Consider the following 27870-nt stretch of genomic DNA (forward strand, 5'->3'; position numbering starts at 1 on the left):
AAACTGCTCCAGCTCAGTTTGTGAGGCGGCGCTGGATGGAGCCATCTCAGGGATTCCCTGCTGAAAACACTCTGAAAGTCTCTTTACTTTGACCAACACTGAAACTCAAAACTAATTTTCACTATTTGCTAGCTGAGACGTCTGAGATGGCTTGCATAAACAGTGGAAGAGTGCAAGGTAATAACTTATCTTTACTATCTTTACAGAGCACCTGGCACTGGCAGATCCAGTCCAACAGGCTGTTGAACCATGCTTCCTTTCCATTATAGGCTGGAAGACAGTATTGTACTGGCTGCTGCAGCATTGGCGGTGATCCACATGAGCTTGGTTGCAGAGGTGAAGAAATGTGTTTTTCAACAAGGCTGCTAAACAGTTCATACCCAATGATACTCTTAAAAAAATACAAGAACCAGGAACTATAAAGGAAGACACATTTAATCTACGATTTACTTTAGAATTAACTGAAAGTAAAAACTAAGAATATGTGTCTCATGGGCTGTCAGAATGGGGTCATTAGGCCCAGATACGACACCACAGCTCTGTGCAAAACACACCTCAACATGAAAACACAGGGAGAGCAGACAGACATGTGGACATGACCAGGGAGAAAGATGACAAAACACAGAGACGAGACTAGAGACAGACTGGACACAAAAGGGAACTAAGGTAATAAAACAAGAACCAGGAACCAGAGAAAAACATAAACTTTTATTTAATGTTGAATTAACTGAAAGTAAAAACTAAAAATGTATTACTCATAGCTCCTTAGGCCCAGGTACAAGTGCAAAACACACCTGAACACAAGCAAGGTAAAGAGAGAGGAAGCATACAGCAAGAATACAAAGGAAATGTGACTATCAAAATAAAATAGGAAATAACTAGACTGGGAAACATAAAACAGGACTGATACAGGAGGGAGAACAATTAACAAATAACTGTAACCACAACTAGAAACTTATTCTCTCCCTTTGATCATGATTATTTATTAATTATCATCGTTATCATTTTATCCTAACACTTTCACAGATCGTCACATTTATATGACACCACAATGTAATGTATAACGTACACAAAACATATACTGCTGGATATCAGATTCCATCAACTACCAAGCAGAAAACAAAAGGCAGCTCCTCGATACTTTATTATGAAATCAGCAGAAAGTAGCTTATGTCCTGTGGAAAACGTAAACATACACAGTACCTTACAATAACAGCACTAAATAAACAAACAAACAAAACATGAAATATGAATTTGTAAGTTTATTCAGACTCCGGGCGTAGCACTTAAACAGAACCTTTAAATGGGCAACAATGATTAGTGTAACAAGGGTTTAGTCTTGTCAGCATATCTTTATTTTAAGTTCAGGTCAGCACGTGAACACATCAAAGTGATTCATAACTAGGTTTTTAACGAGACGTACAGTAAACATTTCCTTGGAATTAATTTTAAAATATGCACTGTGAACACTAGGTGGCAGTGTGGGACAATGACTGCATGTCATTAGATATAAGTGAGCCTCGGTCTTTAAATCTGTGACATTCCTGCTTTTATTTGAACAGGCTGCTCTTCCCAGTTGTTTCATTTCTCCAACAATCTTCTTCCCGCATCAACTACTAATTTTAACAAGTGAAACTGTTCGCTGGTGTTTCCTTGTCTGGTCCATCACTGGCCTTGGGAGACCCTACCAGGAGGTGCGGCTATCAAGATCAGCAGCACAGGTCAGCTCCACAGACTTCAAAGACCAAAACAAAGGATTATGTGAATGATTACTGAAAAGTAAATATATTTATTAGTTAATTATACTGGGTGATTTAACTAATTTCTTTATATGAACTGAGAATACAGGAAAATGAAAATGTGAGTATGGGGCACTTAGGCTACGTTCACACTGCAGATCTTAATGCTCAATTCCGATTTTTAGATCAAATCCGATTATTTTGTCTGCTCCGGCACTGATAATTGGCGTCTGTCTTGTGACATAAAAAACAGATTTAATGCGACGTGACCATCAAACAGCAGCTTTCTAAAACATCAGATATGTATCGGATTCAGCACCACATACGAAAGTGACCCAGATCGGATTTGAAAATATCGGATTTGTGCCGTTCACGCTGTCAGACCATGACCGGATATGGGTCGCAGAGGGTCAGAAAAGTCGGATTTGATGCGCTTTCGCCTGCAGTGGGAACGTAGCCTATGAGACCAAAAAAAAGGCTTTCCAAGAAATTTGAACTCTTCCGGTTTTTGGTTTATTACCTACACAGCAAAATCTCCAGTGTTAAATTAACACTATAGAGTGTCTATATGGGTCCACACCTCTGAGTGTTAAATTAACACTTTTGACAGTGTTATATGTTTAAAAGTAACCTAGTCAGTTTTGAAGATTAACAAAGACTAACACCGAGCAGTGCTGATTTTCTAACACTGGAAAATAACTCAAAATGTTAGAAATATTCCAGTGTTAGAAAATCAGCACTGCTCGGTGTTAGTCTTTGTTAATCAGACCCATATAGACCCATATAGACACTCTATAGTGTTAATTTAACACTGGAGATTTTGCTGTGTAAAAACAACCAGAGTGAATGTTGCTGGTTGCAAAACCTCCCATGCCTCCAGCAGATCATATCGACATATAATATTTGTATAGGCTCCAAAGCACCTTAAGACTTTGTTTTTCCCTTAAAGACCTCCAAGAGTCATCCCCTCCTCCACTATGTCATCTCCCCACAGCAAAGGTTAAAAAGCAGCACTCAAAGAATCCACAGTTATATTTGTTTATTACCAGATGATTGCACACAGGGTTCTAGCTGTACAGCAGGAACAGAACTTGGAAATAAGGTAAGAAATTAAGGGATAAAAGATTATCCTGTGAGTATACATCACTCTACCTTTCGCTCCAAAGCACATACACACACACAGTGTGTGAAATGATTTGTATAATAAATATGCATACCGGTTTCATGTTTTCCAGTTACAACAGTGTAATCAAAATGAACATGTAGATAAGTAACATGCACTGGAGGATATCTGAGCTGGGTAGTTTGTTGAGCCAGAAATACATGCACACGCAGATAAACATAAAAAAATCAGCTGTAGCACAGATTTAAATAAAGCCCCATCTAACAGAAGCCTGGTGTCTTACTGCAAAGTGCTCCACGCTCAAGTGCAAAAATAAAGAGTCTAAATGAAGAGCTTCTTCCTTCAACAAATACCAGTCTCTCCATCTCAAACACACATACACACAAATGTGTACTTCTGTAAAAAACAAAACAAAACATAGGAAGCAGGTCATCTTTATTAACTTTATAAATACTCCCCGTCAGCTACAGTCACACAAAGTCAAAAGCATGTGGTTATCTTCCTGCGTCCAGACTGCTGGGAGCAGTAAGGCTCATCACATCTTCCAGTTTGTGGCCACTCCGTAGCAGCGCTGTACTGTTTCCATCAGGGATGCTGCATCAGAGCTGCAACGCACGTTCATCTTCCTCTTTACATGTCAGCAAAATGAGGTGTACAAATACAGCTCCTCCCTACCACACCAAAAACTACAACACAGTTTAGAAGAGCGTCCTGGTTTAAGTCTTTTCTGTAATAATACGTCGTCTAAATCTCTTACAGTCGTCTGACTCACAGCATGTGGACATTTCATTCTTTATACCATCTGCTTGTCACCACACTCAAAATCTACCAACCACACATCAAATGGTTTTTGACAATGGTTTGGAAACTATTCATAAAAGCAAATATTTTGGTCTCTATGGATCGTTCCTACCTTCATAGCTGTATTGCAAGTGAATTTCCGAATAACTCCAGTTTTATTAAGGCTTAATGTTAGAGGTAAGGTCGCTTTCACTATGTGCTGACACAACCGGCTGTAGCTGGTATCTGTCTGTTCGACCTTACTTCCCCCAGCTGAGTCACTAAAACTGGACCTCTCAGCCGTGAGCGTGCTAATAAAATGATCATGCGGTACAGACTGTATCAGAAGTTCATCCTCCAGCTTTAGTGACTGGAATTCTAATAATATTATAGCCTCTTAATTAGCAAGTATGTGTATCAATGCACCGCATCTATGCATTTTAGCTGATATCTTATTACAAAAGTCTCAGGTCTAAATATGCTAACGTCTGGCTCCAAAGAATCAACATGGCACCAGCCAAAGCACTATAGCTAAAGGCTTTAAAATGAAGAATCCACAAACCAATGGTTGATATCACAGTTGCTTCATCCATCTTTTATATACAATATAAATTAAAGATCGGTGTGTATAAATTGCAGAAAACCAATCCCTACCAACACTCTTTTGCAGGGATTAGTGCTGTCCAAGTTAGTTTGAAGAAATGCAGACATGAATTTTTGCCCTACACTGAACGATAATGGTTGCAGCTGACCATACTCCAGTGGTGCACAGTGCTAGGGATGTAGGTCTGGATATACAAATAATCCTCCAGCATCACACTAGCTAATAGAGGCTAGTATATATTCTATACCTGAGTATCAGCATCATGAAAACTACATTTGGGGCAACCAATGCTAGGAATGGGCTACATAGCTTATAGTAAGGTTAGGATTATGAATCACATTCCTTGGTAAAGCAATTTGACAAACTAACCAGCTGTAACAAACACTTTAGTTACTAAAGCTGATAAAGTAATTTTAAGTTAAGTTCAGCTAAGTTACCATCAGCCCGAGGAGTTTGAATGCATCACTCATCCTTATCCAAATCAAACTAGCATTTTGTTACATGGGCTAGCTTGCAATTTGCACATGTTAGCAGGAACGCTAGTACTGATAAAAAAAAAAAAAAAAAAAAAACAGAGGAAAGACAGAAAAAACAAATGTTCCTACTATAAACTGAATGCCCTGGCAGTAGAATACTGACAGTAGTTTCAGAGTTTACATTTGTGAGAGAGAACTAACATTCCTCTAGCTAATGTTAGCTCACGTTAGCATCCCTGCCAAATTTCTTGTTACTAAGTATAAAAGCTAGTTGTTTAGCCTCAGCTGATTTGCTATTGTCACTAGCAAAATATTATGTGAAGTTACATAATGTTTTTTTTGTCTTTATGTGAAGTTTGTGAAGACCTTGATGTTTGTTGACATTCCTGGATTTGACTTCTAAGCTAGCACCAGCAGCTCTATATGTAGTGGTTTACACATTTGCCTAACACGTGAATGGTTGTTGGTATGAGACCAAGAGTACAGTCTATCTCTGCCTCATAAAGGGTATAAAATTCTGCCAAATCAGAAACACAGAGCCATCTGCTGTGGCGACCCCTGGTTAATAAGGGAGCAGCAAAAAGGAGCTGTTTCTTTAAAGCTACCCTTAGCTAGTGTTGGCACTAGGAAGGGAAAACAAGCAAGGCACTTGGGAGTATAAGCATCTCATCTTATGGACTTCTGCAGAAAATGGAGGTCTGGATTAAAAAAAGAAGAAGGTGGTAATTTTAATAATATTATTATCAAAATTGGCAGCACTATTGCCTTTCAGCAAGAAGGTCCTGAGTTCAATTCCACCATCAGGCCGGGGTCTTCCTATGTGGGTTCTCCTTAGGTAGAGGCTCCTTCCTCCCATAGTTCAAACACATGCAGTTAGTGGGGTTAGGTTAACTGGTAACTCTAAATTGCCCATAGGTGTGAATGTGAATGGTTGTCTGTCTCTATGTGTTTGTCCTCTGACAGACTGGTGACCTGTCCAGGGTGTACCCTGCCCTTTGCCCTAAGACAGCTGTGATAGGCTCCAGCGACCCTGACAAAGAATAAGAGGATGGATGGATAACCAACATCTAACTTTCTGCATTGGAGACGTTACAGTCCTACAAGGTGTGACATCAGCTGCTTGCACATGAAAATTTCAAGTTTCTAATTAATGTTAGGATACATGTGTCATCAAGGGAGTATGCCAAGTTATAAATCATTTACTGATTAATTACTACTCATAAACACAGTTAGCTAATTTACACTTATTTTATTAGAAAACTGATTTTTCCCAATTCAAATGTATTATTGACACAATCTTTGTGAAAACTAAAACATCTAGAAATTGTCTATACAGAGATGTAAATAAATAATTTAAATAATTTAGCCATTTAGCTCTCGTCACTCATCACTGAGGACACAGTATAAAATATGGATGTAGCTTCCTGTTAGGAAAAATGAAGCCAATGTGGAAGTGCCTGTAAACCTGCATTCATCTCAAGGGAGCCGATGATGATAGCTGTGGTTGCAAAAAAGATTTCCAGTCCTCTGGAGGCACTTTGCTGCCGAGTTCAGTCACTCGATTTGACGTCATACTGAATAAAAAATGGAATCGATTTTGTAAGGTGATTATGCCACGTTTCAAAAAGGAGGATTAGCTCGTTGGCTAATGACTGCCCAGTTGGCAAGTGGATTCAGTCAGGCCTGCCCCTCTTTGTCACATGTCTGGAAACCAGTTCCACATAGAGCGTGTTTGCTTCAGTGGAGATGGGAGTTCAGTGTAAGCCAGACTAGCTGCTCTGTCTGAACGAGCACCATCCCAGAGGCAGTAACGTTAACCCTGACTGGTTAGATGTATAGATCTGCTCAGCATACAATGTTGGAAGTAATAAAGTAAGCAGCTGAACCCTGGCCACCTCTTCCTTTATGCCACCATGCTTCTCACTGTGACAGTTATGTTTAATCCTCCAGCCCAATAGATGGCGCTCTAATCAGCAGTGTGTTAGCACAGGCTACAGTGACTGCACAGCTGCTAGAGTCAGTATTAAGCATTGAGTACCCACTACATTTATTGTTTATGCCTTTGTCCACTTCACTTTGCCACGAGTTCAAAACAAGCACCTTCGAGGATTCTTACGACTGGGCTTCTGGCAGGGAGCGGCCGGGCTCACACGACACAGAGGGCCCCGCACCCACTAATCCATTTGTGTTGTGACACAGTAATGTTTTGGTTGTGACTGCTGACGACGAAGCGCTGCCACCAGTTATGGTACCGTTGAGGTTCCGGTAGGGCCGCTGCCGTGGTAACGAAGCCCTTCTGCGGGGGGCAGGTATGGCAGCTGAACCACGGAGGCACACCGAAGGGAAACTCAGGCCTACCAGGCAGCAGCCTGGACAGGAAATTGCCTCGTCCTGCTCAGAGGGCCCCCTTGGGTCTGAGGACAGGGCTCCACTGTAGTCACTTGAGCGGCCTCCTCGACCCCACTGCACTTGCTGACTGATTACCAGGCCTGAGCCGTTGTTGTTGTTGAGTCGTGGCAGAGGAGGCAAGGCAGACGTTGAGAAGGGAAGCCGCCAGCCCTTGGTCCGTATGGAGTTGCAGGAGGTAGAGGTGAGCAATGGTCTTTCAGGTGTAGCGTTCACGATCCTGTCTGTTGCCTCAGGAGATTTGGTGCAGTCCATGGCTTCTGTAAAACTTATGCTCTCCTCCTCTTCTTCGTCATCTTCCTCTTCCAATCGCTCCAGAGACACCATTTCCAATTCTACAGGAAAACCAGGATCCTCTGCCACCTGTATTTCCTTTCCAAAAGCCTCTCTCCTCACACTTGGCTCATGTCTCATGTCTGCATGGTCAACGTGCAGCCTTCCTTGTATTCTCTCTGAAACCTTCGTCCCCTTCCTTGTGTCATCCTTCATATCCTCCCACGTCCTGTGCTTCATGGCCGCCTCTCGAGCGTCCTCATCCTTTTTTTCTTCCTCCCCCGCTGCGTGTCTGGGCAGAGCCACAGTCCGGCTGAGCTCTGGGGTGCAGGGCAGAGACTGGCACCTTCTTGGAGGCACTCTCATCCCTGACGCTTTTTTAAGAAGGTGGGGGGAGGTGCACATGTCAGGAAGTGCAGGTAGGGTAAAGGTCAGCGAGATGACGGACTTGCTGGGAGTGTCCAACAGTTTGCACCGTCCTCCGTTTAAGTCCTGTCTGAGAGAGAACGGGTTGACCCTTGCTGGGGTCCCGAGTAAAGGAGAAGGCAGGCTTCCTGGAGGTATCGTGTCTGACTGGCTCCTGCCCAAGCCTTGCCATAGCTGAGTGTGGTCCGCAGGGTGATAGGGAGAGCTTCGGCATCGGTACGGGCTGACGTCTGCTGCCACAGGCTCTAACCAAGGGAAACAAGGTGGAAGATGGAACAAGAGTCAGAGAGCACGACAGGTCACGAACCACAGAAAATACAAAGACAACATAACGTGTAAGAACATTCTTTTTTTCACTGGCAGCAAGGCGGCATCACCCCGTGACAAGGTCTCGCTATGCTCCTCTGTCTTCTCTTTGCCCTCACCTCCTACCAGCTGCAGCCAACGGCTGCTCTGTCCTCAGCCTCGTTCTGCTGGAGCTCATTATTATTGCACTGGTATCATTATCCCTCGTGTCACTCACAGGGTAACGTCACATCGTTGGGTTCTTTTTAAATTTTTGACAGGAGATAGATAAAACGGAAAATAATACCTCACTGTAACTGCTCTTTACCTGCCTCTTCTACAGTGCTGCAGCTCCAGTGGTGGCCAATGAGCCGGCCCCAAAAGTGAGGCAAAAAGTACATAAAGTACATGCAAATGAAAAATACATGAGTCTGAAAAACAGTCTGCAGTGTAAAGACCTGACTAGGCTCCATCCTGCAAAGCTGATCCATCAGCTTCATTGGTCAGAACACCCTGAGGTCTGTTTGTTTTAATCCGTGTCTCAAAGTATTCAGACCAGCATAAAGGTTTGAGGACCGAGCTACAAACATGTTTATTATTCTGTAAGGTCTTTCCTTGATGTGAAAAAAATATGAGCTATAATTTCATAGTTTCATGTATGTTTCAGACAGCAACTCAACATATATAGCTGTGACTTATTTATGTGCTACAAACATCCTTAAACATCCTTTAAGACTAACGATAGCATGTTAAAGCTTTACGGTCAATCAAAGGCAGCAGGTGAGGTTTTGTCTCCTTGTTCAGAATCCAGCTGTAGTAAATAAAACTAAGTAGAAGCTCAGTTTTCACAAAAACTACAGTTTTACTTTGGATTTTTACTTTTCGAGTTTTTGCTAGAACATGTTAGCATCCCTAACATCATCAGCAGCCTCGTTCCAATGCAGTGCAGTTTTCAGCAGCAGCATGGCAGCTGGGCTCAAGCGGTGACAGCATGTGTAGTTCTGTATTATACATCTTTGTTGATTAAAACATGAGAACAACAATGCAGCAAGATGAAACACGAAACCCGGTTAGCTGTGGCCGTGATGTCTGAACATGCTTCAAAGCATCGCAGGGACACATCAGGGCTTTAACCTGCTCTAAGACCCAGAGAGAGTGAAACATTCAGAACAGTAGAACTTTAAAAATAAGTAGATAAAAAGGGTCTTTTTACCAAGTGCAACAGGCGTCTCTCCCTGCTGCTCTCTCTCCAGGGCCTCCAACGTGAAGACGATGTCAGAGAACGAGGGTCGACTCTCTGCATTCATCTGAAACGACACAGACGAACAGAGCCACGGTTTAGGATGCAGACAAAGCTTCAGTAGCTCCCGGTCGTGTTTGGGTTGTGACACGCTGTGCGTATACTTACGTTACAGCAGGTCACGGCGAGATTAAAGAATGCTGGTGGGCAGTCCCCGGCCATGTTCTCGAATGCATCCACATCCAAACCAAAGTCCTAGAGACAAACACACAGCTGGGAGAGTTAGCAGTTTCAAAATGCTTCAGGTCAAAGCTTTAGCCTGGATTAGGTCTGACATGTCCCACGCCGTATGCCTGGTTTTGGGTATACGTGAGCTAACCCTGTGTATCTCTAGCTCAGGTGGGCCGACTACTAATTGGCAGGTTGGTGTTCAGCCTGCATATCACAGGACGCTGAACCTCCAGTTCCTCGATTGCATCCCTCACAGTGTGAATGTTAGATAAGGTGCAGAGCAAAGTGCTGTATGAATGTGCGTGACTGTGGGGACAGATTTATTTCCTACCTCTGTCCTCGGTAAAAAATCAGGATCAGCTTCAATCCGGCCAATGATCTCACACAGGATGATGCCATAAGCAAACACATCCACCTAAGAGAGAGGAGGTCCCGTTAGTTCTGGCTGTGTTAGGGCTCCAACTAGATTTCATACAGAAGTAAAATTCAAAACCAGACGGATGAAACTAACTCTTAACATCATCAGATGAACATGATGTCTTTGATCAGTTCCATGTGAAACAGGCAGGTATTCACTCATACAGGTCGAGGTGGCAGCATCGTGCCCTGGAGCTAGGTTGCTGCCAGTTGTACTGGAAACAACCTGCTAATAACAAATTATTCAACTTCACCAGTTGAAACATGGATAACAAACATACACCAAAGCTACTTTTGGAATTGATAAAACAGGAGACTAAGCTTCTGGAACAGCATTCCCAAAGCCCTGAAATCAACCTTATTGGAAACGTGTGGACTAAGCTTAAAAGCGGGACTTTGGCAGGAAACCAACTCACTTAAATGAGCTCTATGAAGTCTGCCAAGACCAAAAACAAACAACCTGGAGAATTTGGGGGCAGAGTCTAATGGTTGGTAACTTTAAATGCAATTACACAAACATGACCTTATGATTGACAGTTACACTGTGGTAGATTTCATTTTACAGTAGGTTTGTCTGGGAAAGTTGTTAGGCTGCTTTGGTACAGTTAATGTTAAGTAGAAGTATCCATTCAGTGTAGCCCTTATTAAGGTTTCCCCAGTCTCACGTTTGGATCGATACTGATCAGGTATCAGGTCTTTGATGACGTGCTATGATGTGTGCATTGATTCTGACATGGAGAGCTAAGATGAGACGACGGCAAAGGGCTGTATAAATGTTATTTATACAGCGTCAAATCAGAACAACAACTGCCTCAGGGTGCTTTATATTATAAGGTAGAGACCCTACAATGATATGACCTCTATGAGCAACAGTGCTTTGGCAACAGTGGGGGAAAACCCTCCTTTTTAACAGGAAGAAACCTACAACAGAACAACGCTCTGGTAGCAATCTGCCGTGACTGGGTGGGTGGGGGGTAAGACAAACATACAAAGGGATCTTTTAGCTGCTTTGTATGTTTGCAATAATGTCTGCAATAAATTTCATCTTAACTGCAAACTCGACGTGGCTGAAAGAGGAAACGGCAACGATGCGTTTCCTATCAGCGTCTGACTCTGACTGGGGTCCCTGTCAGCTCAACTCCACATGCAATTGGTGAACGGTGTTGAACTCAGAGTGAGATTAAGAAGGAACATTTCAAACTAAGAGAAAGGAATAACCTTCATTTTTGGTCATCTGTTGGAAGAACGCTCAGCCACAGACTGTGGAAACACTTCACACATGCTTTTATGGTTTCAGGGGGAGTCAGAACTGAATTCTGAATCTATTACTTGTTGTAACTTTGTTGCGATTTATTGTTTTGATAACAGCATTTTGGTTATGTGGTAAATGATTTCTTGCCAGCCACATATTTAGCGAGAGCTGTTAATTATAGATTTCATTTTCTGCCAAAAAAGAGCATTTAATACTTATTTTCATTCGAGACTTCATTTCCCAGGATCCTTTGTTGTAGAGATGGAAGTTATTCATATTTAACTAAAAGGTTTGCGGGACCCATTATGATATGTTGCTCTGATGTTGGTCAGTTTTTGTGTTGTACACCCTTTTTCGAAGTCTTATATAAAGACTATCGCTTCTATAACTGATGTCTGACCCATTTTTCTTGGATCAGTGGATTTGCCACAACATTATGTGGCTTTGCTTGGCTGCTTATACTGAGAAATGTTCCTATAGTTACACATTGTTGTAGCAGCTGCTAGTTACAGCACACAGTTAGCACAGTTGTAAGCTAGCCCCAACCCATCATATGTGACTGTGTGAAAGGATACTGGTCACTCAGTATCCTGCGTTTCTACAAACGCACAAAGACAACACAAATACCAACATATTCAAAATAACAAGTTCAAATAAAAAAAGAAGAGAAAACAGAGGGTAAGACAAACACGAGGAATCCAGACAGTCTGTTAACATCAGCTAATATTAGCCACTGGCTCGTACCGAGTAAAGAGTTCATTGCTTATAATTAAATAAAGGAAGGAGGGTCACAAAAAGATTACACTCTAATACTGTACTCCAGTTTTACAGAACCAAAGACGCTCACCTTCTCGTTGTAAAGTTCTCCTCTCAGAACCTCAGGGGCCATCCAGTACGGAGAGCCCACAATGGCCAGAGGCTGCTTCTCTGAACCTTCACTGTAAAGAGAGGGGAGTGGACCGGTCTGTCATTAGGAACCTAATGTGAAAGCTCTTCATGATCTATCTAATCACACTTAAAAAAATCCTGCCAATGATCACTTTGTAGATCATACATGAAAACAAGGAATATAACGTTTGAATATTAATTCCCGTTTATTTTGACGTGAGAACGATCAGAGCTGGAGTGGAGAATCGCTGGATTTGACTTTTTAATAGAAGGTTACGATGTTTCCACTTTCCTTTTAATGTCTGGGACACATTCTGGTACCTGTGCACAAACAGACCACGCTCTCTAACACAGACAAAACAGCTGCTTTGATCAAATTTATAGAAGCTCAGGAGAGAAAAGATTTGTCCTGCACCTGTAATCAGGGATCTTCTCTGCCAGGCCAAAGTCTCCCACCACAGCAGTGAACGTGCCATTCTCACAGCGAACCAGACAATTCTGCAACAGATAAACAGTCGAGAAATGAATATATGCAAACAACAGCTGGTAAAAACAGTCTCATTCTATAAAGAACAATGAGAGAGACAGAAGTACAATTTAAAAAGTTTCATTTTTGTCGTCGCTTTCATCAGTGCAGGTACGCGACTCGTGTGCCGTACCTTGGATGTGAGGTCCCTGTGGAATATGCCCTTACTGTGCAGGTACTGCAGTCCTCGGGCGATATCCAGAGACAGAGCCATCCTGACTCCCCACGACAGATACAGGTCACTGTCCAACAGCTGCTCCAGGTTACCCCCGTTTATGTACTGCACAGAAAGAGACGATAGGGTGAGCCAGACACAAGCAAGATCCAGAAATGCTGCAAGCTCATTTATCTCAAGAGGGAAGCTGTCCTGTGGTCTGACCAACTCAGGTGCCATGTCTCCCACTGTAAACCAGTCAGGGGATTCTTCCCAGCACACAGTTTAAAACATGTGTCCCAACCTCAGACCTGCTACCCAGTGCAAGAATTCACTGCATTAAGGAAAATATATGAATCAGGAAAGCTGCCCAAACACATGCAGAGCTGCTAAACGTGGGCTGGTTTAATCCCCTGGTCCTCTGGGGACCCTGATGGGCCTCTCTAAATGGGACTTAGCATTTCTTGCTTTTGAATGTTTGAATGTCGTCTTTGCACAACTTCTAAATGAATATAGGAGGAGAGACATGAGAATAAGGTGTAGCTGTGGAAACCTGGAAATGTTGTCAGCACGAAGAGGACAAAACAAAAGTCTTACCTCAGTCAAAGCGTGCAGCTGACCTTCATGCACACAAACCCCGAGAAACCTGACAGGAAGTCAAGAAACACGATTTAATCACTTCTACGTGTCAGTAACCATGGCGCCCATCCATCGATGGACAGCTTGGAATGTGTTGATGTGGCACCCCCTTGTGTCCCTCAGAGGAACGACAGAACATTTGTGTCACAACTTCAAAACTTTAGACTTTGTAAATTGTTATTATTACACATTTTAAGCTTCAATATGATTTGTTTTTGATCGGCCTTTTATGAGGGGAAATGAGATTTCCATTTTAAAGTCTACAAAAATAAAGTGTAAAAAACCTTTTTTTGATTTTTTCTTTTGAGTGAACCTGTTAAAATGTGCTGAAGTTAACTCTGGCAAAGGTCTTATTCATGCAATAAATATAGAACAAACATTAATGTACAACATATACACAGTGCTTTTAAAAGCTATTTGCCCCCTTGCTCATTTGTATCTTTTTGGTATATGTCACACTTACATATTTCAGATTATCGAACAGATGTTAATATTAGACAAAGATCAGCAGAGTAAATACAAAAAGCATTTTTTAAAGGATGATTTTATTTATTTAAGGGGCAAAATGTTCTTCGAATCTCACTGTAATCAAAATCGAACATTGAATTTTTAATCAGCACATTTACACCTACCTAAGAATGTTGGGATGGCACAGCCTGTTCATAAGCTGCACTTCTCGTAGCATGTTAGCTTTGTTGCTAGCCAGCGTGTTCATTTTCAGTGCCATGACCTGCCCTGTGATCCTGTGCTGCACCTGGTACAGAGAAAGAGAAAGCCAAAGGCAGAGAATGATTGTTCACAGACTAACAGTGTGAACGTCTCTCCACCTCTGCTTCAACAAAGTCTGCCACAAAACCTCAAGTTGTGAAATTTAAGACCAGCATGTAACACAATCCTGTAACGTTGGACCCCGAGAACGCTGATTCTGTTCATCTGAATGTTTCATTGGGAGAAACGTTTGGTACAAGTGACTCGTCACAGCTGCACATTTTAGCACAATAGCCTCACGAGGCCATAAACTCGGTCTCCCTCGCCTTATTTTGATACGTACAGTTTGAGCTGCAGCTACAGTAGGTCATGTGGTCACCAGGGTCACTGACTGGTGCTTGCAAAGTTGATACAGTGTCTGCACCTCCAAGCACTTGCATGCGTTTGTGTTTGTGTGCGTATATTAATAGTACAGCTAATAGGCTTTCTGGATTTCCCATCACTCCTCCTGATCTGCACAAATCCACTGGGCTGCTACTGAGCAGAGCGCATGTGTGTGCACGCACGCACACACATACACACAACCAGTGCTTATTAACAGTCTGAATGGCCCGGGAGTCTGGAGGTGTGGGACCTGATTGACCTAAAGCCAACCAGGGGGCAGCGGGTCAAACAGGTGGTGGGCGGGGTGTAGGGGACACCTGTGATGGCCCTGGTTTACCTGAGACAGGAGGACCTGGTGATGGCCTCCAGGGGGGGCAGAGGGCAGCCAATGACTTTTTAGGCGGTGTTAATGACTCTCTGTGCAGCCTTCCTGTTCTCAGTCGTGGCTCCTGAGTATCAAACACCACTGAGGAGCTGTAGAAGGCCAGCAGCAGCTCCTGGTCCAGGTTATTTTTCCTCGGGGGAGGTGCAGTCCCTGTAAGGCCTTCTTTACTGGGTGATAGTGTTGTGGGTCCAGCTGAGATCAGCAGAGATGTGGGTGCCCAGAACCCACCAGTTCTCCACTTATAATGAGAGGGGAGTGGACCTGTCTGTGCCTCCTGAAGTCCATTATGAGTTCTTTGGTTTTAAGGATGTTTAGCTTCAGGTTGTTCTCTACCTCCACCCTGTACGCCAGCTCACCTCCATCAGAGATCCTACTGTTGAGTTGGGTGCTGTGATTGGACCTTCAAACTGACAAGAAGGAGACTTAAGTCCTGATACTGATAGAACATGTTTATTGTAAAGTAAAAGTGAAAACATATGAAATAAAAACTGTTAAAGACTAACACTGCAGCAGCTGTCTCTGCTCCTCTGGTTGCATTTTGTGTGGTCTTTGTGCTGTTGTTGCTTATTGTGCACTGTAATGGAGTTCTTACACGAATAATATGCTCTGCTGTGTGACACAGAAAATCCAAGAACTCTACTGTAGTTTTATTGGGTGAAATTAGTTAGTAAACATGTTATTACTGTGTTTGCCACTTTCCTAATTTACTTTTTTGTATGTTTGTCACACTTAAATGCTTCAGACCATCAAACAAATTTAAATATTAGACAAAGATAACACAAGTAAACACAAAATGCAGTTTCCAGATGAAGGTGTTTAGCCCTGTGTTAAAGAGTGATCGCCTTCCAAACCTAATAAGTGGTTGGGCCACCCTTAGCAGAAGAACTGCAATCAAGCATTTGCAGTAACTGTTAATGAGTCTCTTGCAGCACTGCTGGCCCACTCATCTTTGCAGATTTGTTGTAATTCAGCCACATTGGGGGGTTTTCAAGGACAAACCACCTTTCAAAGGTCATGCCACAGCATCTCAATCGGATACAGGTCAGGACTCAGCCATGCACAGGTAGACTTGCTGGTGTGTTTCGGATCATTGTCAAGTGAGCTTCAGCTTGAGGTCATGAACAGATGTGCGGACATTCTCCATCATGTTTTGGTAAACAGCAGAACTCGTGCTTCCATTTACCACAGCAAGTCTTCCAGGTGCTGATGCAGCAAAACAGCCCCAGACCATCACGCTGACACCAACAAATGTTACTGTGGTATGATGTTTTCTGAAATGCTGTTACTGTTACTCCAGATGTAATGGGACACACACCTTCAACATTTGTCTCGTCAGTCCACAGAGTGTTTTTCCAAAAGTCTGGGCTAGGGCTGGGCCATATCATACCGTTCACGGTAATACCAGTATAATGTTGGGCAATGATAGGAAAATGAAACATGGCGATAGAATATGGGTAAAACGCGCATGCGCAGTGCCTTTGTTTACATACGCACACGGTGGCAAAAGCATGGCGGCGACGCAGAATGAGGAGGGTGAAAGTGGATCGTTGAATGAAACGATGAACCTGAACTGGTTTGTAAAAATGCTGCAGCTTCACTGGTGTGGAACTGGTTTAGCTTTTGTCCATCAGATACACAACAAAGCACTATTTTTGGTAGCGCATGCTAGCGGGCCGTCGTTATTACCGTGTTGTTTGGAAAATACGGCGCACTTAAAATCAATCCTTTGATTTGTCTGAAAGTCGACAGAGCCCCTTATAATCCCGTGTGCCTTATGTATGAACTCTGGTTGTGTTTACTGACCTCGAGACGATTTTATGTGCACGGCGCTCGAAAATCTGTCAAATGTTTCAGTACGACTTTGCTGAGCTACGAAGCCGCACCGCTTGATGGATTGTCGGAGCATTACGGCTATCGTAGGCGGAGCCTCGCGGAGTGATACGTGCTGTGCTTCAACATAATGTTACCGTATTGTGTGTGTATAAGCTCTTTTTAAGTTTTGTGCATATTATACATGGTTATGCTGAGGATGTGTCGGCCAGTTTCCACTGGAAATACCTTTTGGTTAAACTGTCAGCGAGGATTTTGCATTTGCACTGTTACATTTTTATATAACTTTAATGCAGATAAAAAACAGCTGCTTGTTTAAGTGAAAATACATTGATGGTTTTTGCACTAATAAAGTTGTGGAGTTGTAAAGTATTTTGTCTCGTGTCGATTATATCATCAGTTATATCGTTATCGCAAATTATCGTGATAAATATTTTTGGTCACATCGCCCTGCTCTAGTCTGGGGGATCATCAAGATGTTTTCTGGTAAACGAGTCTTTATGGTTCTTTTGCTCAGCAGTGGGTTTCGTCTTTGAACTCTGCCATAAGAAAGACTCTGGGCAATAATGGCCTGGAGTCATGAACACTGACCATAACTCTCTCCTGTACTCACTCTACACCTACGGCTGCACGGCCACTAGCAACTCCAACATCATTGTGAAGTATGCAGAGGACACTACAGTGGTGGGTCTTATCACCAAAGGTGATGAGACGGCTTACTGCTGTGCCATTGAGAGCGTCCTCACTGGATGCATCACCACCTGGTACGGCAACAGCACCGCTTACAACCAGAAAGCTCTCCAGAGAGTAGTGCGGTGTGCCGAAAGGATAATTGGAGGTGAGCTTCCCTCCCTCCAGGACATCTACAGGCAGCGGTGCCTGAAGAAAGTGAGGAGGAACCGAACCAGCAGACAGAGCCTTTTCCATCAGGCCATCAGGCTGCTGAACACTTCATAGACACCTCATCTTCTCTTATCAGTACACTATGCACTCCACAATGTAGATGAATGCCATTTGTCTTGCACATTTTCAACTGCTAACCTCTGTAGATTAGATAGATAGATAGATAGATAGATAGATAGATAGATAGATAGATAGATAGATAGATAGATAGATAGATAGATAGATAGATAGATAGATAGATAGATAGATAGATAGATAGATAGATAGATAGATAGATAGATAGATAGATAGATAGATAGATAGATAGATAGATAGATAGATAGATAGATAGATAGATAGATAGATAGATAGATAGATAGACAGACAGATAGACAGATAGATAGACAGACAGATAGACAGATAGACAGACAGATAGACAGACAGATAGACAGACAGATAGACAGATAGACAGATAGACAGACAGATAGACAGACAGACAGACATATTCAGTAATGCACACATATTCATTCTTATAATTCTCAGATTCCCATCCTTATATTTTGCTTGTTCTTCTATTATTGCATTTTGCACCTCTGTTGCTTGTGAAGCTCACACACAACAATGACACTCGCAGTGCTGTACCAGTGTACATGTGATGTGACAACAAAACTGGTTTGCTTTGATTTTGATTTGATTTAACTAAGGCAAGTGAGGCCTGCAGTTCTTTGGATGTTGGGCTCTTTTGTGACCCGTTGGATGAGTCGTCACTCTTTCAGCTGTTCCATGTTTTCATCATTGGTGGATGATGGCTCTCACGGAGCTTTAGAAATGGCTTTATAACCCTTTCCAGACTGAGAGATCTCAGTAACTTTGTTTCTCAGCTGTTCCTGCATTTCCTCGGATCGCGGCATGTCGTCCGGCTTTTGAGGATCTTCTGGTCTGCTTTGTCAGGCACGTCCTATTTATGTGATCTCTTGATCTGGAACAGCTGTGGCAGTAATCAGGCCTGGGTTTGGATTTTTGTTCCCCCTTTATAATTAACGCCTTCAATAACAAACTGCATTTTCTATTTAGTTGTGTTATCTTTGTCTAATATTTAAATTTGTTTGACGGTCTGAAACATTTAAGTAACAAACATACAAAAAATAGGACGTCAGGAAGGGCCAAACAGCACTGCAGCAGACCTCATCTGTGTGTAGCATCTACACAGTTTATAGATGTAGCTGACTCATCATGCTTCCTACCATTATTTGATTATTAGAGCTCAGCCACGTTGCTGAATATGCAATCTTAAATATGTTGTCTTTAGCTACAAAACAAACAAAACAATAAACATGGAAGAAGTGCACCCAGCATGTGGTAAAATTATTAATTACTTTAACAAACATGCATTTGTGAAACTTAAACACACAGTCTCATTTCAAAATGGAATAAAAGAAGTGGACACGATGCATTTGACCCTACGGTCCACCCAGTCTGTCCCCGCTGGTCCCCATGTCCAAACCTAAGAAGACCTGCACAGCAGCCATTGCTTTGCTTTTACCTCTTAACCCTCTCAGGCTCAAATTAAACTTTTTGTTGCTAATGCACAACCAAGTCCTGCAGTGGTACTTCTGAGTAAAAGAAACTCATAATTTATGTATGTGGGGTGATCAGGTTGTTCATTTTTAACTGTTGCAAATCTGCAACGCCTGCCCTGAGAGGGTTAAAATGTGACTTGTCCTAGAGAGCTCTGCACAAGAATTAAAATGTGCACAAATGGCAAATAAAAATCTTGAATTTTTTCCTTTTTAGAGAATGAAACCATGCGCAAACTGAGTTTTCTGGTGAGCAAACAAGAACAAGCTGCAAAATATCCAAGTTTAAGTGTGGAAAAGCATTCATTCATTTAAGTGTGAGACAATTAAACTGGTGACGTTTCCACACTCACGTCTGCACTTTCACACTGACAATAAAAGCTTTTGCTCTTTCTTTGGCTCTGGGGGGTAAATCTTTGGCTTAGAAGAAGAAAAATCTCCACTTTGTATAAACCTCTCCCTGAGCAAATAATAAGGCGTGCTGCTTTTCATGCCTTCACATCTTCTTGAGCCTCCGCTCAGGAGGCGATCACTCATGTACACACACGGTTACCTGGAAGAAAAGTGAACTGTGGTGCAAAAGGGGAAAGTTGTTGATGCCCCTAAATGTGCTTCCATCCATCTTCTGCATATTTGTTATTTCTTACAAAAAGAAGTATTAAAAAAAGAAGGACTGAAATAAAGAAAGAAGGTTTTACACTCGGCTTTTTGTGTAACAGCACCAAGTTTGCAGGCATGCGAGCAGCAGACACAAAGCTCTACACTGTAGTCACACAGCAGCTTTACTTAATGCGATTGAGCTGCTCTACTTTGGGGGAAGTGATGCAGTGCAGCAGGAAACTTCACGCTACAGGTGCAGCTGTTTACAATAATGACACACATGCTCGTAACTATTCTGTCTTTAGCCAGGTTACATGTAGAAATGTCAGCTGTTTGATGAGCTCTGGAAACCCAACCACATCTGAGACTTTTTGAATAATCCTGGTATCAAACCACACGTGTGAAAGTTGACCACACAAGTCTTGGTACCACATTTAATGAACCGTCCCATTTACCCAGGCTAGGACTACAGCAGCTTGTGACCACCCTCGGCTGGGCTTGTGTCTCCTCTCAACCTCTAACCAGTGCTCCTTTGCATGTAAGGCAGACGTCTTATACGCATACATAATGTGATAACAAGAATATGGGGAAATAGTTGATGTTGGAAGCTGGTTGTAGCTCACACATGAGTATACGACTACGTATGGCTAAATCAGAGTAGCAGCAGGGTAACCCACCAACAGGGTGACGCACCTGTACGGCAACACGTGTAATACAAACAATACCAACAGTGACAATTCTGAAAATGGGAGCAACATAACTTTAAAGGTATAAATAATAATAAACACGTTTTTAGGTAGAGCTGTTTTTTATGCTGCTACTGTTTCTTCAAACTGCAGCGACACACAGATGCATTAGCCTGGTAAATGAACACTGTCCATTAATGCAGATGGATGGGACTGGTAGCATTTGCTGCCTAGCTCCCACATTAGCATTACTGTTGTGCTATGGCAATGATAAGAGACCACTAATGTACAGCGATAACTAAACCTGAAGCAGAAGAGTTGTGTGACTGTTGGTACTGACACTGCTGCACGGCTCCACCGTGGCTGCAACATAAGCTGCTCTATTTCACACTCTTGCCAACATGCACGTTGCTCTGGATGCAAGAGTGGATGGAGTTGGTGGAGTATAAGAACTGCTGAGAGGGACCAAGGCCCAGGAGCATCCGAGTGATTATCTTCAACTACACAACAGACGACAACAGCGGCTTCTTCTTTCTTGCTGAGCATAAAATAAAAGTCTACACGAGACAAAAAAAGAGCGAGTGGTCACATGAGGTCATTAAGGTCACAGGTTCGCTGTGCTCGCTCGTAGGAGGCCGTTGGGGTTCTCTCAGTCATTTAAGGACCTCTACCTTACAGCGTGAAGGCCCTGGGGCAACTGTTGTTGTGATTTGGTGCTTTCACAGGCTACCATTAGGACAAGGTGACAACCTCACTGGGGGTAAATATCTGGAACTTCACATCAGCTGTTTGGATGAGAACTGAAACAGTCTTTGGAAAAATAAAAAAAGGATGCTGGCAGCCTTCAGCTTGCCTGCTGTAGGTGCAGCATCAAATATTGCTTGATGTTTGGTAAACCAGGGACAGACCTTGCACTTGCTTACCTACTGCAGAGTAACGGCTATGCAAGGTTTAAGGGAGCTACATCACCAGGCACTAACCGAGGCAGTCGTGTCAGCCTCTATGCTGAGCGTCACTGAGAGCTGTCAGCAGCTGATGCAAACCTCAATCCATGGATGAGACAACATCCAGGGCTGGAGTAGAGCTGGGCGATATAAGATTTTTTCATATCACGATATGTTTTTTTCATTTCAGGCGATAACGATATCTATCACGATATCAGCCAAATAACTATATTTGTAAGATTTAAATGTGCCGTTGCTCACAAGTAAAATGTGAAATAATCAGCAGCTTGTTTTTATTTAAATATTTATTTCCCATAATAAGTTCAACAGGGTAGATGTACTTAAGGAACATGAGACTTTTTCAGATAAATAAAGGCAAATATTGCAAACTACACAAAAGGCAGCCGCTAAAGCGTTTAAGTTTCAAAATAGAACAAACGAAACAGACTAAACTGTCAATTCCACTTAGAAACAAAATATTAATTCTAAAAATAAATCTTAGTTTGTTTTACAGAAGAACAGACAAAACTGACTAACTTTTGTCAATATCAAATAAACTGAGAACTAAAAGGAAATTCTCAATCTCTCCTTGTTGTATAGCTGAGCTTTTCAAACAGTTTTAACAGTTACTTTAGTCTGACAAAAGCCGAATGACGAATCAGCGCTTCCAGTCAGAGACTGAGGCTACGTCCACACGTACACGGGTATTTTTGAAAACGGAGATTTTCCGTTTTCGTTTTAAAAAATAATCCCGTCCACACATAAAGGCAGAAATGAAGGAAAACGCTGCTATGAACATGCCAAAGCAGCAGGTGGCGCTAGATTCCTAACCGTGCAGAAATGTTGGCCAATCAGAAGTCTAGAAGCCTCGGTGGGAAAAAGTAAACAAAGCTGGGGCATAGAAGCAGAACCGAGTCGTCTGTGTGGATGGACAGTAACTGTGTGTATATGTAAGCATTTAAACACTGCAGAGAGTAGAATTAACAGTAACAGTATTGTAGAAATTTATTTCACCGAAACAATAACGTGGCGCACAGTGTGACGCATGCACCAGTTTATTGTATTTCCAGACTTGCTTTCGGCACAATTTACAGTGCACGCTACTCTGTTTTTTGTCAGACTTGAAATAGCCGAAATACCTTCACACTACGGAACTTCTATGGCTCTTCCGTTCGACAATCTCTCCGGCGTTGGAACCATCATCTGTTTTCTCTTCGGTCACACTCGGTTGATTTTTCTAGTCGGCACACTCATTTCCTCCATTACCCGCTGGCTGCTTCCCAAACAAACACACGTGCGGCTTGGCACTTGTGCTGTACGTAACAAGTCACGCGACGTGACGCTGCGGCCGTGACGCTGCGGCTGTGATTGGTTCGGCTCTGCGCTACTTAATTTGGATTGGCTGACCTTTTTTTTTTCTTTTTTTTTGAGGACAAGAGCAGCGAGGTCTATCGCGATAGCTTAATTTCTCTATCGAGTAAAAGTTATATCGCGATACATATCGTTATCGTTCTATCGCCCAGCTCTAGGCTGGAGGCATCTGTTGCTCCGCCCCATGGAGTTTTAAATTGCACACATACCATTCACTAAATCTGACCACAGGAAAGTTTCTGTTTCTATACGAGGCTAAAATCAGAAATGTAAAATGTAGATTCAAATCAATGTTTTACAAGCTAACTCGTGTATTTCCGAATAATATTTTTTCTTTTGGGAAATTGTTAAACTGTGTCTTTGCTGAAAAGGAGCTATGGAGAAGTTTGCTAAGATGTCAGTCTGACTTCTGTACAGTCAAAAAGAAATAAAAGCTCTAACACTGACTGACTGACACAGGAACAGCTGTTTCCTGTATTTGAAAACTCAAGTAGTTAATGAGATATTTCCAATTGATGATGCCAAATGAAGAAACATGCTAATTTAAGTGTCCACTGCTATGCTGAATGAAGGCTTTAAAGGAAAACTTTGCCCGTTTATTAAAAAACGAGGAGCGATCGTCAGTGAGGAATCACTCATCTGTGCTGTTCTGAACATTAACACAAACATAAACACACTGGAGTGAAGACCTGCTGTGAGTGGTTTGCTGAATAGCTGCGATAATGTTTTCTATTCCTGGAAAGGAAGAAGAAAACAAGTCTTAAAAGCTTTGCACATGTTTGGTTTTCCTTTGTCTCCTCAGTTCAATACAATCTCATTTGTATATCACCAGTTTATAATGGTTCATAATGGTTCCCTCATACAGCACTGAAATCAGATGATCTCCTGCGATGACTGTGGGGAGGAAGAACTCCCTTTTTAAAAGTCAGAGAGTCTCTGATGGCAGTCGGTGCTCGTACTATCTGAAACAGGTTCCATGTAATTGCTAACTTTGAGTTTGATATCAGACCGACAGCAGGACGACTCCTTCTTATGGCAACATTGACGCCAGGTTTCAGTGACAGCGCTTGACAATACCACAACTTTGTCATGTTGGATCAAACAGATACTGTCAAAGTTCAACTTTGACGACATCATTTGTACTAAAAAAAAAAAAAGGTGAAATTGCCATAATATAGTATCGTGAGTGAAGTACAGTGATATCGTGATAGCGCTGGCAAAACCTGGGGTAAGTGTCCTGCAGTCACCAGTGAATTTATTGGGGTAGCCCTTCCCATAGCCACAGATCAACTGGCACCAGTTGATGTAAATCTGGTCCGAGTGGGTACCGGAGCCGTAAAACAGGTCCAAGCTTGTGCCTCGAGCACAGCTGGTGCCACTAATAACTCAGAGTTGGACAAGTTGGAAAAACTCCTCAACAGGAAATGAAATCCTCTCAGGAACACTTTGATCAATCAAAACCAAACTGCCAAAATGGGCCTGTGACTCCGCCCACACACATATGCTCTGTTTAACCTTCTGTATCCCACTGTTGACTAATAACAACTGCCACTGGCCGACAAGCGTATACCACAGACTGGAGACACTTAATCATAAATTAGGATTAAAAACAGATATATGTGCATCAAATAGTTTCCATGTTTCCCCGACAAATCAAAACACACTGGCTGTAGTTTGTATCCTGTCAGAAGGCTGTTTAGCTCCGCTGTCAACAAGCCCAGTGTGAAGCATCCATGTCTGTGAGGCAGTGAAACAGGTCAGAGAGCGTCTGCTGCAACGATAACCAAGGGGTGACGAGGATATCCCAAACCGCTGGTCTTACTGAAGCTTTGAGGTGCAGCATCGTCGCTCTGACGTCATCAGCAAGTAAACTCTCAGATGATGTGCCAGTGTAATCAGACCCTTTATCACAAGGAAGTGTGGCTTTTTAAAGACACTGTGGGCTGCATCTGTGGTCCTAGCATCACATCACAGGTGGCTAGCTGTCAGGTTTTTAGAGACTACTTTATTTTCTCTATAGAGAAGGGTTGCACATCTAGTCTGCTGGCAATAACTGCAAATATATCATGACTAAATCATTCTGCATGTTTATGCACAGTTTCCTTCATTACAGCTCTGACGTCAGCTAAGGAGGTAAGGGCTCAGGTCAGGAGGAAGAGAATGAGGTGACGAGGGAGCAGTGGAGGAGGAGTGTGATGAAGCTCATGCCATCCAGCCATGTGTTGTTCAGCCAGCTCCAAACTACACGGTCATTCTCTTTATTATGGTCTTGTGCTGATGATTGACTAACTTTATTATTCAGCTCATATACAATTCAGTTTTATTTACACAGCGCCAAATCACAACAACAGTCGCCTCAAGGCGCTTTATACTGTAAGGTCGACCCTACAATAACACATACAGAGAAAACCCAACAATCATATGACCCCCTATGAGCAGCACTTTGGTGACAGTGGGAAGGAAAAACTCCCTTTTAACAGGAAGAAACCTCCAGCAGAACCAGGCTCAGGGAGGGGCGGGGCCATCTGCTGCGACCGGCTGAGGTGAACACTTCTCCTACACCCCGCCCATCTAAAATCCCACCGTACCCTCATGGAAAATATAAATTAACACTTTTCAGTGGTTTATTCGATACGTTCAAGTGTTTCCTTCAAAGTTCTGGACGCTCTGTGGGAATACTAACCGGGTACAGAGGGTTAACCTGCACCAGTTCATATTTCATTTAGTCTCACAAACACTACAGTGCAGGGACACATGACTGTCACCAAGGGTGGCTTTATGTGCCGTCACATATTCTTTTCAGGTTGTGGATCATGGCATATGTAATAAATCAATAGCTTATTAGCTGACAACAAAGCATTACTAATAACAACTGCAAACTCACAGCAGGAAGAACATTTTAACTGTCTGATGTCTAATAAACGAATATAACTTAGAGTACGTGACTGAAAATCACCTAAAACTAAACTAAAAGGCTAAAAATGATCCGGGGGAGCAACTGGCTGTATCTATGGCAACAGCACGGCTTCGTAGTACAAGAGTCAAGATGGTGCACTGACCTGTCGGCTCTCCAGCTGTCACCGAGGAATGGAAAACAGAAAAATACAATAAAGACGACCCAGGACTATTGAGCAGCTACGATCCTCTATTAGACAGCGGGCCCATAGTCCTCTCCCAAACATCCAGGTACTAGTCTGGTCCCAGACTTGAACCTTCTCTCGGAGAATAGAGGGGGATGCTGCACAGGGGGAATCACAGCCCTGTCCCAAGAGTTTGAGCTGTACAGCTGCCATCAAATTACAAACGGGCTAATATTTTCCTTAAATGGTCCGTTTTCTTAGTTTAAAAGTTGTATTTCTTTTCTGTGTTCTACTGTGAATAAAGTCTGTGAGTGACAAAACGAATCGTGTCACTGCTAAACCCTCAACTCTCCAAATGTGGTCTTTTTGCAAAGTCTTATTAAAACGTGTGCTCAGAGAATCAAAAATTCACGTGCAGGAAAATTCTACTTCAGAAACATCTATTAATACAATAAATGCCATCCTACTTTCCAAACGCCTGTCAGTCTGCATTAGTTGACAATAAACTGTCCCGCACACCTTTCACCTCCAACATCTAAAGCTAGCAGAAATCTAGCAAAAACAAAAGCAGGACAAACTGATTTTCTCAGCAGAGGAAACTCATCTGTAAAGGCTATAAAGCAGAGCAGGGAGGGCCGGCGTCCTGCAGGTTGTAGATATCACCTGAATCACATGATTAGTTCATCATCAGGCCTCTGGAGAACTTTAAGACATGTTGAGGAGGTCATGTGGATCATCTGTGTTGGGTCAAGAACACATCTAAAAGCTGCAGGACACCGGCCCTCGAGGAGTTCCCCACACCTGCTATAAAGTGTCAGACCCCAGCCACTGTCTGTCTATCTGAATGTGTGGGAAGATGAAGGAAACATGGCTTCTTCACGGGGGGATTATGGGGCACACCAGCAGAGGACTACTCTGACGCTGCAGTTGACTCAGGTGAGGTCACATACCTTGAAGACCTCCGAGAAGAAGCCTGAACCGATCTTCTCACAGAAGAAGTCATCGATGCGGGCCAGGCTGGACACAGCACTCCTCAAGGCTCGGTACGAGGAGGGCCGGATCCGGTTGGGTGCGTGGATGCTATGCAGAGCTGGCTCATCGAGGCTGCCGTGACCCTCCTCAGGGTCACAGAAGCAGCACTCGGAGTGGTAGTCCATAGTGCTGACAGTTCTCCAGATGCTCTGAAACCCTGATTCTCAGACCACCGCAGTCCTCGGGTACGAGGTGATGGTGCCTCCCACCATCATAGTGTCACAGAGACCAATGAGCCGACAGTATTGTTTAACCACGGCGCTGCTGTGGTCGCCCCAGTGTGTGCTGTAGGTTACTGCTCAGTTTATGTCCTTCTTCCGTTACTGAGCCAAACGTCTCATCTGTTCATCACCCCCCCATGCTGCCCCAACAGCTCCTGCCTGACAAAGTTTCAACTCGTTCAAGTCACGCAGTGTTTGGAATTCCCGCTGCCCATGAACGCCTCCTCAGCGTGTGGGTGAGAGAGGAGGCTCGGTTCCTTCCGTCATCCCGCACGTTTGATGGATGCCGCAGTTCCACGGCACCGGGAGCCGGCCATACACGCAGAGCCCTGCGGAAGCATTAAAGGCACATTATTAGGAACAGCAGCCCTTACGGTGGCTGCAGGTGGATTTACAGCAAGAGATCCGCATCACCGCGTATCACTGCGCTGTTTGCGCCGACGAACAAGAGCTCGGGCCCATCTCCGACTGGAACCATGACACCAGCAGCCAGAGTGACCACCACCTCCACCCAATCACATCGGGCCGGCTCCACCAGACTGCCTGACTAACTAAGACTGACAGGCCCCGTTAAACCTGCTGCTTTAGAATAAAGAGTCCCGCTGATGCAGCGTGCTGAGCCTCCCTGTAATGCGCCTCCCTCGCTGCTGATAACGGGAGCTTCCACAGGCACAGGTAGACACGTCGGTGTGACCGGGGACGTCCTGCGCT

General features: G+C 43.2%; 1 protein-coding gene and 1 long non-coding RNA gene across 3 annotated transcripts in view; one reads left to right on the top strand and one right to left on the bottom strand.

Annotated features, from left to right (window-relative positions):
• LOC113023388 (uncharacterized) overlaps nucleotides 1-5817 on the top strand; it is a 6047-nt gene extending 230 nt beyond the window's left edge. Inside the window, exons 1-4 of the long non-coding RNA XR_003272566.2 lie at nucleotides 1-177; nucleotides 270-336; nucleotides 1563-1721; nucleotides 5686-5817. The exon at nucleotides 1-177 is cut by the window's left edge and continues 230 nt beyond it. This is a non-coding gene — a long non-coding RNA (uncharacterized LOC113023388). The remainder of the gene's footprint in view (nucleotides 178-269; nucleotides 337-1562; nucleotides 1722-5685) is intronic.
• Nucleotides 2764-27704, bottom strand: LOC113024795 (dual specificity testis-specific protein kinase 2-like). Of its 2 annotated transcripts, none has more exons than XM_026172135.2 (11): nucleotides 27574-27704; nucleotides 26857-27488; nucleotides 14092-14213; nucleotides 13418-13466; nucleotides 12800-12946; nucleotides 12556-12638; nucleotides 12100-12190; nucleotides 9915-9998; nucleotides 9521-9607; nucleotides 9326-9419; nucleotides 2764-8072 (listed from the first exon to the last, which is right to left on the bottom strand). In XM_026172135.2, the coding sequence occupies exons 2-11, from the start codon at nucleotides 27061-27063 to the stop codon at nucleotides 6835-6837; spliced, it is 2202 nt and encodes a 733-aa protein (XP_026027920.1). In that variant the 5' UTR covers nucleotides 27064-27488; nucleotides 27574-27704; the 3' UTR covers nucleotides 2764-6834. The 2 variants fall into 2 exon arrangements, with proteins under 2 accessions (XP_026027920.1, XP_026027921.1); XM_026172136.2 differs by lacking the exon at nucleotides 27574-27704 and adding an exon at nucleotides 14889-15343 and having other exon boundaries at nucleotides 26857-26969.
• Between the last annotated feature and the right edge of the window lie 166 nt (nucleotides 27705-27870).

The sequence above is a fragment of the Astatotilapia calliptera genome, chromosome 6 (genome assembly GCF_964374335.1).
Source record: "Astatotilapia calliptera chromosome 6, fAstCal68.1, whole genome shotgun sequence".
Taxonomy (NCBI): domain Eukaryota; kingdom Metazoa; phylum Chordata; class Actinopteri; order Cichliformes; family Cichlidae; genus Astatotilapia; species Astatotilapia calliptera.